At 42.3% G+C, this 13,121-nt stretch overlaps 1 protein-coding gene across 3 annotated transcripts in view; it reads right to left on the reverse strand.

Moving 5' to 3' along the window:
• Ninj2 (ninjurin 2) overlaps positions 1-9,141 on the reverse strand; it is a 93,057-nt gene extending 83,916 nt beyond the window's left edge. The window contains exons 1-2 of one of the 3 annotated variants that reach the window (XM_021249152.2): positions 9,123-9,141; positions 8,645-8,763 (exon numbers count right to left, since the gene is read on the reverse strand). In XM_021249152.2, the coding sequence (XP_021104811.1) occupies positions 8,645-8,677 (33 nt within the window). In that variant the 5' untranslated portion in view covers positions 8,678-8,763; positions 9,123-9,141. Of the gene's footprint in view, positions 1-5,986; positions 6,079-8,644; positions 9,047-9,122 lie in introns of those variants that run through there. The other 2 variants (XM_013068710.3, XM_013068703.3) reach the window with 2 other exon arrangements.
• Positions 9,142-13,121: the final 3,980 nt, after the last annotated feature.

Below are 13,121 nucleotides of genomic sequence, written 5' to 3' on the forward strand. Positions count from 1 at the left end.
TGGAGGGCGTGAAGGGAGGGGTAGGAACGGGGAAAAAAGAAGAATCAAGATGCATCATGTAAAGGTACAATTCCCAATGAGAAATGGAATTGTGTTGTATACCTACAATGTACCAATAAAAGAATTTAATAAAAAAAAATGAATAGGCATCTAACAAGAGAGCATCGAGTTATGTAAGGCAAAAACTTATAGAAAAGCAAAGAGGAAAGCAAAACAAAACAAAAGAAATGCAAGGCAAAATAGATGAATTTACTTTTATAGGGACTTCAACACTGCTTTCTCAGAAATGGACACATCCAGCAGGCAGAAAATCAGTAAAGACATAACGGAGCTCAACAGCACCATCAATCAACTGAATGTGACTGCTGTCTATATATTTCACCCAACAGCAGTAAAAACAGGTTCTTTTTAAACTTACATGGAACATTTACCAGTGTAAATCAAATTCTGGGCCATAAAACATACTTTAATATGCTTTAAAAATAGAAATCATACAATGTCTATTCTTAAGCAAAAAGGAAATAAATAAGAAATCAGTAACAGAAATATAACTGGAAAATTCACAAATAGGTGGAGGTTAAATAATACAGTTCTAAATAACACATGGATCAGAGAAGAAATTTTAAAATATTTTGAACTATATGAAAATGAAAACTCAACTTTTCAAAATATGTGGGATTCAGCAAAAGCAGTGCTTAGAAGGGAATTCAGAGCATTGAATGAATTTATTGGAAAAGAAGAAAGATGTAAAATATAATTTAATTTTCTAATTTAGAAAAACAGAAAAAAGAAGAGCAAATTAAATCAAAGGAGAAGAAAAAAATAATAAAAATTTGAGTGGAAACCATTGAAATTGAAAAGAATATCAATACATAGAGAAATCAATAAAACAAAAAACTATTTGAAAATATCAATAAAATTGATATATATCTATTCCAGGTGAACTAAGAAAAGAAGAAAGGGGACACAAATTATTAAAATTGGAAATAAAAGACATTAAAAAGGATAATAAATGTTATGGCTTGTATCTACATGTCTCCCCAAAGCCTCATGTACTCATAGGTGGGGCTTTTCGGAGGTGGCTGGATCTAGGGTATGTGATACTGGGAACAAGGATGTGTGAAAATTGGATCAGTCCACTGATTGGAATTAGCATAGTTCTGAGTGTGGCTGAATGGATTTACTGAAGACAGAAGGCCCACCTGAGCATGGGTGGCGCCAACCAATAGGCTTGTTGCCTGGATGACATAGAAAGGGAAGGGGAAGCTTGCTGTTTGCTACTCCCTGCCTGCCACACCATGAACTGTTTCTCCCCTGCCATGCCTCTCTGCTATGCTGCCCTGCCTTGGAATCAGCTGACCATGGGCTGGAACCTCAACAAACTGTGGGCTAAAATAATCCTTTCCTCCTTTAACTTGTGGGTGTCAGGTATTGTGTCTCAACAACAAGAAAGTAACTAAGACAGATTTTTAGTACCAGAGAAATGGGATCAGTACTGTGACATTATGGTTTAAAGGCCTCTGGCACTGCCTTGTAGGAAGAGTTTTGAAATGTTTGGAGATGCTGGCTGAAGAAGCAGCTCTGGAGTGCTATAAGCTGAACTTGATTGGGAGATTCTGGTCAGAGCTCAGAAGACCAGAATGCTGATAAAAATGCAGCCAGTAGAGATCGGGGTTAGGAGGTTTCAGTTAGGAACAAGCATTGCATTAGCGTCAGACTCAGACCACACATGTTATGCTTTGGCAGAAAATTTGTCTGCATTTTTCTCATGTCTAGGAGACTGAGATTAAGTGTGTTCAACACTTAATCTAGTGGAGAAAATTTCAATGCAGTCTAATGTTGAGGTGGTGGCATGGCTACTGTTGGGGGGCTTTTAGCTAGATCTGTATTGAGAATCAAGAGCAAAGGGCCCAGCAGAATGGTTTTAAAAGTTTTGAGTTCGGCCAAAAAGAAAGTTCCAGTAAAGTTGTATCCTGGAAAGATGAAACAAAGGAGATATTGGTTGCTGAAAAGACTAGCAACAAAAAGCCAAGTATTTCAGAAGAGGACAATAGAAAATATGGCCTGAGGGCATCACAAGAACTAACAGGACTCCACCTTTTGCAGTCTCAAAATTGCAAGGGTGAGGGGCCAGGAATGTGGCTCAGTGGTGCTACACCTGCCTGGCAAGCACAAGGTCCTGAGTTTGGTCCCCGTTACTGAAAAAAAATTGTAAAGGTGAAAGAGCTTGGTTTGGGAAGAGAACCCCAGAGCACCTTGTTCCAGAATGGTAGGGGCCTAGATTTTAAAGGTTTATATAGAGAGGCAAAAGGCACAAACCCAGAATAGCCAATCTACTATCGAAGGAGAAGAACAATGTTGGAGACTGACGCTACCCAACTTCAGAATTTACTATAAAGCTGCAATAATCAAGACAATGTGATATTGGTAAAAAGAATAGACAGATAAATCAATGGAGCAGACTAAAAAGTCCAGAAATAGAAGAATATAAATACAGTCAGCTGATGTTTGACAAAGGAACAAAAACATAGTCTTTTCAACAAATAATGCTAGAACAACTGGGTATCCATATTGCAAAAAAAGTGACACCAAACAAAGACCTTAAATCCCTACAAAAATTAACTCAAAATTGATCATAGACCTACACGTAAAATGTAAAACTATAAAACTCCTATAAGACAACATAGGATAAAGCCTAGACAACCTTGGGTGCCACGATGACTTTTTTTTTTATGTACTGGGGATCCGACTCAGGCCCTTGCGCTTGTGAGGCCGGCACAGCACCACTGAGCTAAATCTCCAGCCCACCATGATGACTTTTAAAATACAATATCAAAGTTATACTCCATGAAAGATATAATTGATAAGTGGATTCATAAAACTTAAAGCTTTCATTCTATGAAAGACAATGGCAAGAGAATGAGTAGACAAGCTACAGACTGGGATAAAATATTTGCAAAAGACATATCTGATCAAGGACTATTATGAAAAATATGAAAAGAACACTTGAAACCCTCCAAAAAGAAAACAAACAATTCTACTGAAAATGGGCAAAACACCTGAAAAAACACCACACCAAAGAAGACTTGAAGATATAGCTATAGTTTGGGTCTTGAATATCCCTCAAAAGCCTGTGTGCTAAAGATTTGGTGCCCAGCTGGACATGATGGTGCACACCTCTAATTCCAGCATGTAGGAGGCTGAGGCAGGAGGATCACAGAGCAAGGAGGAACTACATAACAAGATCCTGTCTCAAAAAACCAAAAACCAAAAACCAAAAAAAGACTTGGTGCCCACAGTTGTGCTATTAGGAGAGATGGAACCTTTTAAGAGGCAAAGCATAGTGGGAGGCTTTTAGGTTATTGGAAATTTTCCTTGAAAGTGATGTGGGACCCCAGCCTCCTCCTTGTTCTTTTTTGCTTCAAGTAAAGTGGTTTTGCTCTGCTACATTTCCCCTGCCATTGCCATTTGGCACCCCCACCCAAAGCCGGATAGGCCCATTCAGTCATAGACTGGACCTTCTAAAACAATGAGCCAAAATAACCTTTTTGAGCCAGGCATGGTGGCACATATCTGTAATCTCAGCATTCGGGGGGCCTAGGTAGGAGGATTGCCAGAAGTTTGATGCCAACCTGGGCTATGTAGAGAGTTCAAGGCCAGTCTGAAATACAGAGTGAGACCCTGTCTTGAAAAAAACAAAACCTCAAAACCAAAAATAACCTTTTTTCTCTTTATCAGTTAATTATCCCAAGTGTTTTGTTATAGTACAGAAAGCTGATTAACATAGATGGCAAATACATATGAAAAGGTACTCCATGTCATATGTCAGAGAAATGCAAAGTATGAGTGTGTGTGTGTGTGTGTGTGTGTGTGTGTGTGTTCCTGGGAAAGTACTCAAAGTACTCAGGGAATGCTGAGCTACATCTCTAACCCTTTTAATCCTATTTTTGTTTTGTTTTCTTTTGTTTCAGGGTTTTTTTTGGGTACTGGGGATTGAACTCAGGACCTTGCACTTGAGAGGCAGGCAGTGGCACCACTGAGCTAAATCCCCAGCCCTTTCATTTGGCTTTTTGAGACACAGTCTCATTACATAGTTCAGGCTGGCCTTGAACTCTTGGCAATCCTCTTGCCTCAGCCTCCTGAGTGCTGTGATGTACCACCATGCCAAGTTTATTTCTTTAGTTTGAGACAGGGTCTTGCTAAGTTGGCCAGGCTGAACTGGAACTTGCAATCTGCCACCTGAGTAGCTGAGATTATAGGCATGTGCCACTATGCTCAGTTAGGGAATGCAAATTACAACAGTGAGCTACTATTATACTCCTAGTAGAATGGCCAGAATCCATGACACTGATGACACCACCCACTGGAGAAGATATGCAGCAATGGGAACTCCCGTTCACTGCTGATGGGAATGCAAAATGGTCTAGTCACTTTGAAAGACAGTTTGGCAGTTTCTTTTAACACTCAGTTTACTCTTACCAGATAATGTAGCAGTTATGCTCATTGATCTTTCCCCACCAAATGAACTGAAAATTTATGTCTAGGAGTTTATTTCCCCAAATAAGCCTGACATGCCTATATGACAATCTTCACACAGATATTTGCACAAGTTTTTTACATGATGCTAAGATTTGAAGGAAACCAAGATATCTTCTAGTAGGGGAATGGATAAATAAGCTGGTGAATCAAGACAATGGAATATTCTTCAGTGCTGAACAGAAATAGGCATCAGGCATTGAAAAGACATAGAGGACTCTAAAATTACAAAGTGAAAGAGGTCAACATGTTAAACCTACCTATGATTCCAACTATCTGACAGTCTAGAAAAGCAAAACAATGAAGATAGTAAGAACATTGGTGGTTGCCAGGGGTTGGGAGCCAAAGGGAGGATGAACAGGCCTCTGTATGATACTATAATGGTGGAGAGGTGTTATTATGTTCCCGTGAATAGAATGCACAGCACTTTGATGTAGACTATAGACTCTGAGTGATGGTGTGTTAATGTAGATTCATCAATGCTTGAAAAAAAGTTCCATTCTACTGGGGCAAGCTAATTGTTAGGGTTTGTAACTGGTGTCCCCCCAAAGCCTCATGCTCATAGGTGGGGTTTTGGGAGGTGACTGGATCATGGGGATGTGACACTTATCAGTGGACTAATCCACTGAGTGAACTAATCCACTGATGAGCTTCTGGCTAAAGGTGACACTGGGAAGTGAAGCCTGGTTGGAGGTGGGTCAGTGGGGGCGTGGTCTGGCAGGGTCTGTCTCCCTCTCTCCCCCTTGATCACACTCTGCTTCCCTCTGCCACGCCATAAGCAAGCTTCCTCTGCCACGCCCCCATGCCACTCTGCCTCGGAGCCAGCTGACTATGGACTGAAGCCTCTACAAACTGTGAGGCAAAATAAACTTTTCTTCCTTTAACTTGTGGGGGTTGGGTATTTTGTTCCAGTGAAGAGAAAGTAACTAAGACGTGGCTAATGAGGAGTCTCTGCATGTGTGAAGGCAAAGGTTACATGGAAAGTCTCTGTGCTTTCTTCTCAATTTTGCTTTGAACCTGAAACTGATATACATATATTGCTGCTGGGAGTGGAGGCACATGCCTGTAATCCCAGCATCCTGGGAGGCTGGGACAGGAGGATTAAAAGTTCAAGTCCAACCTGGGCAACATAGCAACTTAGGGAGACCTTGTCTCAAAATAAAAATAAAAATTAAAAAGCCCTGGGATGTAGCTCATTGTGGAAGTTCAATCCCCATCATCACAAAAATGGAGGGCTGGGGGTGTAGCTCAGTGGTAGAGTGAGCAATATTTGTATGGTAAAGAAGGTTGCCCTCATCTCCATATTGTGCCCTCATTATTTGGACTTGAGCTCCCAAGTATTTTTCCAGTAACAGGATGAAAGACAGTAAATCACTCATATACTTTATCCTTGTTCTTCCTGGGATGAACAACACATTTATAAGTTAAGAAATAGAACAAAAATACATACCTAGCATGCAAGGAATGAAATGTATGGTCACTGATCAGGAAATCTTAGTTGCATGCCCGGCTGAAATGGCTTAGCTACCAGCAATTTGCCACCTGCAAAGCCATCAAAGAGAAATGGAGGAAGAACTAATATTTATTCATCCTAGGGCATGTGTGCCCTATAACTGAGAGCTTAAAAGGCTCTCCATCACTGTCCTATGGCATTTATGTCTTTCCCCAGGATTCATTTGTCAGCTGCCACATGAGTGAGTAAAACCATGTCTCTAGGGGACAGGCACCTCTGACTGTCTTTTTTTTTGTTTAAGTTTTTTTGGAGGATTGAACTCGGGTCCTTGCACTTGCAAGGCAGGTGCCGGAACCACTGAGCTAAATCCCTGACCCTACCTCTGACTGTCTAACCAAAGTTTGCCTTCCTCTTGGAAGACTGCAGTTAGCTTTCAAAGAGGATTTAAGTCTCAGTTTTATCCAGAGAGCTGGACAGGAAGTTGCAGTAAATAACAGATAAACTTCTGACCAACCAAATTAATAAATAACCAAAGGAAAGTGTGAATAAGATACTAGAATAAACTAATATATTAAGAGAGAGAGAATATCTCTAATGTAGAAAAGAAAGCTACACTATCTTTGTTGTTGTTGTTTTGAGACAGGGAGTTACTATGCAGATCAGGAGGATAAAACTTTGATCCTCCTGCCTCAGCTTCCTAAGTGCTAGAATTATAGGTGTGCATCACCATGACTGCCTTACACTAACTGCTAGACGTATAGACATTTATCAAGCCTGGCCAGTTATTTCCTTCTTCTTCATCTCACCTACATCTTTCCTTCTGAGTCTTATATTTAAATATAAATTCTTAGTCTGACTCAGGATTGTTTAACCCATCAGCACATATACTTTTTCTTTTCTTCTTTCTTTTTTTTGTTTGATTTTTGAGACAGAGACTCACTATGTAGTTTAGGCTGGCCTTAAACTATGTAGCTCAGGCTAGCCCTGAACTTGTGATGATCCTCCTGCCTCAGCCTCCTGAGTACTGGGATTACAGGAGTGTGCCACCACATCTGGCCAGAAACATGTTCTTCTGACACTGAGTGTGAGAAATATTGTTTCTTTAGCTACTAATGATCAAATGCAGGCAAGAACTTGGTGAAGTAAAAAGAGCATGCACCTCAGAAGACCTGGACTAGAGTCTTAGCTGTTGTTGCCTTGGTTGAGTGACTTGTGCCTGTTACTAATCCCCTCTAACTCATGTTCCCTTAACTTATTCCTGTAACAAACACTCTGCAGCCACTTACTGAGTACCAAAGTGTTGCTCACTGCACAGTGGACCTAGCAATGAATAATACAGATGTGGTCCCCTCCAACAGAGGACATGTTCCAGGGAGAGAGGCAGGTAGTCAGTGAGAAATCACTTCAGGTGGTGAGCAGTGCTACCGAAGAAGCAAGGCACGGGATAAAGACAAGTCTGTGTGTGTGTGGAGAGCTGGTCAGGGAAGGTCTTGCAAGGCAGTCACATCTGAGCTGTGACCCAAAAGTCCCAGCAAGGGATAAGCCAGAAAAAGAGTATTCCTGGAAGAAGAACCCAGGAGCCTCACGGTGGGACCATGATAATCCAGGAAAATGAGATGGCACTCAGTTGTGCTAGGTTGATGATTCTGATGTGGTACACCAAGCAATCCTGCAAGTTTCTGGTGGGGTCTCCAGGTTGGAACAAGGGCAGAAGCTCTGCCAGGCTCCTACCACTCTACCCAATATTCTCTCTCTCTCTCTCTCTCTCAACACACACACAAAAGTAGCTCTTCTGAAATCTGAAGTATATATTGGGTTGCTGTTTAATCTTTAGTATGAAGACTGGATTCCAGGATCAAAAAAATACTTCATCTCAAAAGTCTTTTCTGCTCTTTAGTTGTCTAATTCCATGAATTAAGACATCATATATATATAATCTCAGTGATGGCTTTAGAGAGACTGATTCCACTCTATTTGGTTGACAGAGGGTCAAGAGCTGCAGATTGCAGTGACCCGACTGCTGCCACTAGAACCTTCCATTCCTTCTGTGCCCTCCAAACCCATCTGGGACAGGGAGGAACACAAGACTCTGCCTCTCCTTAGCCTAGCAGACTATGCTAATGTTCTGTGCCTGCTCTGTCCAAATGAGAGGCTTTTTGTCCTGCACAGGAAAGCTTTGTGAAGATATCCAAGGAAAGGTTCCAGTTCTTTCCAACCTGTAAAATGCAAAGTTGGCCAGTGGCCCCCTTCCAAGCTCTCCAAACTTCTATCTTTCCTTGTCTCCCAAGAACTGCCTGGTAGCTCCCACATGGTCTCCATTGTCCTGGGGTTTGGGGAAAAGCACTGTGCAGAATGTAAAATCATTTGCTGTAACATAGATATAATTAGCTCTTTGACTGACAAGAGGAAGCAGAGGCCAAGAGGGATTTAAACAATCTGCTTCTCACATAATTCAAGAAAAGCAAAGAACTAGACCGGGAAAGCGAGAGAACAGGGAAATAAAAAGGAGAAACGGAGGGAATTTTGGAGAAGGAGGGAGAGGAGGAAGGTAAATGGGGAGGGGGAGAATATCAAGTGACCAAAGTACGAATCCTTTGTTCTTCCAATGTCACCTCTGCTCCCAGTTCCCCCTCCTCTCTCCCAGGCAGAACTTACTTGACGGCTGCTGATTTCTCTTTCTGACTCCATCTTGCTGCCCTCCAGTCCCCTCGCACGGCGGTGCCGGACAGACTGCGTGGGCTCCTCGGCTTGGCTGGCTGCGGCTCTGTGCTCTCCTGGGGTGGGAGAGAGCACACAGCTGAGGGACAGACCAGCTATTCATCCAGCCCATGTGGGATGGCTGCCTCGCCTGCAGCCCCTGGGGGCAGTGTGCACGTGCACACGCGTGTAAGCCTGTGTGTCCGCCTGTGTCTGCACATGTGTGCTCCAGGACATGGCGTGCAGCACATCAATAATTTGGCTTTTGAACTGGTAGCGACAGCATCTTTTTACTAGTGACTCCAGGGTCGCTCCAGTCCCTGAGGATCCATCTGAGGTCACCCAGCCTGCTTTGAATGAGTAGCTTTACCACTGGGAAAGGAATCTTGCATATCTACCAAGAAAATTGGCAAATAGCTTGAGGATGTTTTCTCACTTCACATTGGTGGAGCTCAGGAGGGTCCCCAGTCCCTGAGAGCAGAGTGTCCTTCAGCAGAGTCTCAAGGCTAAGGCTTGGGGATTTCTGCAATTCTTTGCTTGGTTCCTTCACTCCCTAAAAGTGAAAAAGAAAAGAAAAAAGAAAAAGATCATTTACCTGATAGGCTCCAAAGCACAAAATTTATTCTACAAGTAAATAAGCAATAAATGTTTATTTACAAATTGTTTGAAACCCTCAACTTCTCCCTTGAAGCAGCGGGGGTGGGGTGTGTGTTTCAAATTCTTCAAATCCTTTTCATCCAACTAATTGGATTTTTTCTACTTTTCTATACCAGAAATAAGTCATTTTTTGTTTGTTTTTTTCCTTTTGGGAAGCATTTCTTTCTGTTGTTTATCTTAGAGCCTAAAAGTCTTCTGCCTTCTTCCTGAAGCTGGTTTTAGACACTTGGTGGTGCAGGCGTGGGTGTGGGTGTGTTTTCCTGGGCCTGGCAGAGTGGTGATCAGGGAGAAATTCCTTTCAGAGGCTAAAGAGGTGTGTGTGGGGAGCAGAGACATATTTACCCCACCACATTCAAATGTACAAAACATTTAGAAACAGATAATTTCTTTATTTCTATTAAATATCATTAATAAATAGCTCTCATCCTGCTAGACAGTGGTGTGAAAGAGGCTTGGATAATGGGGTGAGGACTACGCTTTAGTCTAATCTCATAAGCACAATTGCATTTCAATAATTTAAGCGGCAAATAGTGCAGTTTAGATAGACTGGTTTTCAGATTTCCAGCCATCCCTCCCTCTGAAAGATGGCATCCAGGGACATGGAAGATGGGATCTTACCCTGTGGCCTCTCCATCTAGTTTTCTGCTGTGGGGCAGCTGTGGGCCAGCTGTGGGGCACTTCCACCTGCACTTGCTGGCTATGAGGAGAGGTCCTGCTCATGGCCTCCTGCTGGCATTGGCAACCCATACTCCTTCTGCTTTTAAGGACCAGATAGTCTGCCTTGTTGGCTGCCATCCTGGCTCTTTCAATGACATGACCAGCCATGTGACCCAGGCATGACTTGTGTCAGTGGTGGTGAACCCACGGCACACGTACTGAAGCAGGCACGCAAAGTCCTCTCTGTTGGCACATGAGCCAAGTGTATGAGTTGTTTTTCCTAAACTAAAACCTCAGTATTCGGGTTTAATTGCAGAGTCGGCACTTTGCAATAAATGAGTTTTGGGTTGCATTTGGGCCCTTGGTCTCAAAAAGGTTCGCCATCACTGACTTGTATGTATCCCAGCCGTAGCAGTCAAGGGTACACCCCCTAAAATGAACCCTCTGGGAACTCTCCTGCTGGACATTTGGCTAACGCTCTTGATTCCCCTAGGCACCTGGGAGAGGAGAGCTGCTGAGGAAGAACTGGGGAGAGGCAAGCTCAGCACCACCCCTGAAAAACAATTTGCTTTGCTTAACCTGGTCCAAGGCAGCCTTTTAGGTGGCCTCCTTCCAGATTCCCAAACAGCAGTAAGACATAGAGCCCTCTACTTTCTCAGCGTTCCTTCAAAAAACTACCAATAATATCTACCATCTCCTCCTATAATAGGCCTGTGTTGTTCAGCTTTCCGTGGCTGTGACAAAATACCTGAGAAAATCAACTTAAAAGGAGGAAGGGTTTATCTGGGCTCATCGTTTCACAGATTTCACTCTGTGATCACTTGACCTTGTCACTTTGGGCCTGTGGAAACACATTTAATCATGGCGGGAGCATATGGTGAAGGAGATTTGTTCACCTCATGGCCAGGAAGCAATGAGAAAAAAGGAAGAGAAAGAACTGGGCTCTCAATATCAAGGTTACACCCCTAATGACTAACTTCCTCTCCCTTGGTTCCCCCCCTTAAAGGTTCCACCACCTCCAAATGACACAACACGTGGGCCTCAGAAGGGCACTTCAGATACAAACTGTGGCAATGCCACCATGTGACAAGCACTATTCTAAGCACTTTGGTGCATACTCATCTTCTTTTGTTTTCATAACACTTCTTGGAAGTAGATATTATCATTACATGGGTTTACAGGGGAGGAACAAGAACAAGAGGTTAATTAGTTTTTCTTTCTCTTTTTGGCTGGTACTGGGGTTTGAACACAGGATCTTCACACTGAGCCCCCTTTTTTTGGTATTCTTATTTTGAGACAGTATTTTCTTAAGTCACAAAATTGACCAGGCTGGGCTCAAACTTGGGATCTTTTGGGATTATAGAGTGTACCACTACTTCTGGTTTAAAGTCCATGCTCTTATCTTTGATCTTAGAGAGTAGAGATCAAACCACGTTTCTGAATACCTGCTTTCCCTTCCTCTGCTTTGCTTCTTCCCATGATCCCATTCTCTAGGATCAGAAAAGGGGGGCTTTGTCTTTTTCCCTTGTTTGGCCAGGATTTATCTTATATGGAATTCCATCATAATAATTCAAAGAGGAAATAGAAAAATTTAGAAAATCCTCTTACTCAACAAAACCTCACTATCAAAAATATTGCCTGGATGGAAAAACTTATTTTGGGTGTTGGAAATATATTAACCATTTCCCTCTCTTTACATCCTTGTTGTGATAACTCCCATTATCTGTTAGATAATGTAGGTATATTTGGCAGGGTAGAGGGGAAATCAGAACAAGAACATTGAAAGAGAAAAGCACCTGAATATATTTCCAAGGAAATTTCCCTGTAAATGAGCACACTGGCTTTCAAAGGAAGCAGTTGTGACTGGTTGTGATAATAGTTTTGTTTTTTTAAGAGCTTTCTGGATTTGGACCTTTCCCTGTCCAAAAGCATCCTTTGGGAGTAAACAAAACACAGAACTTGGAAAGTGGTTATCTCTCCTGTCACAATGTGACTCTAGACCAGAGATCAGCAAACTTTTCCTGTACAGGGTCAGAGAGCCAATATGTTTTAGCCTTTGTGCGTCATATGGTTTCTGTCACTTTTATTCAGCTCTGCTATGATAGCAAAATGGTATAGCCATAGACAATATGTAAACAAATGAGGATGGCAGTGTTCCAATAAAACTTTATTTACAAAGACCTTCAGATACTTGTTAAAACAAGGCCACAGGTTGTACGTTGACCTTTGTTCTAGAATTTAAGTAGGAAGAGCCTTTGAAGTCTAATTCTCACTGGAGAGGTAACAGCTGAAGATGTTACACTAAGCCCTCTGGGGATATCCAGGCATCAAAAGCATGCAGTGGTGAGACTCAGGCCTGACAGGTGGCAGGTGACGCTGCATGAAATACTGTACTTCCGAGGTTTGGCTGTGGTACTGAAACTGCTCCTACACAGAAGTTCTTTACTCTAGGTGGGAAGGGTTTGTGGTTGTCTTTACTGCTAAGGTGATTTTTTTGTAGTGTAAAGTCCGAGGGAGATTTCTAGGGAAACTGTCTTTTGAGGAAGTATATCTTTTAGAACACATTTGAACTTACAGGTAAGTAAACACTGAGAGTGACTTGGAAAGTAGATGAGGGGAGGACAGAGGCCTGGGGATCAGGTTGTGTGGCAAGAGCACAATCGTAGCATACTGAAGAAGCCAGCAATAAGAGCTTTTCACCTGGTGCAGAAGTGTGTGCCCATAGTCCCAGGTACTCTGAAGGCTGAAAGGGGAGGATTACTCGAGGCCAGGAGTTTGAGGACAGCATTGGCAATATAGAAAGACAATGTTGCAAAAACCACAAACGAACAACAACAACAATCTAAAAATTTAAAAAATGGATCCCTTAATCTTGTTTTTAGATCATTAAAGTCAAGGTAAACATATCTATTTCCTCAAACATTTCTCTCTGTCTCTGTCTCTCTCTGTCTCACTCTCTCTCTCTGTCTCTGTCTCTGTCTCTCTCTTTTTTGATTACAGGAAATTGAACCCAGGCATTCTAGTGATGAGCTACATCCTTAGTCCCACCCCCCTTTTTTTCTTGAGACAAGTTCTCCCTAAATTGCCCAGGCTGACTTCAAACTCTCAGTCCTCCTGCCTC

The sequence above is a fragment of the Heterocephalus glaber genome, unplaced genomic scaffold (assembly GCF_053883595.1).
Source record: "Heterocephalus glaber isolate CG9 unplaced genomic scaffold, H.glaber_assembly_v1.0 deba00000281, whole genome shotgun sequence".
Classification (NCBI taxonomy): domain Eukaryota; kingdom Metazoa; phylum Chordata; class Mammalia; order Rodentia; family Bathyergidae; genus Heterocephalus; species Heterocephalus glaber.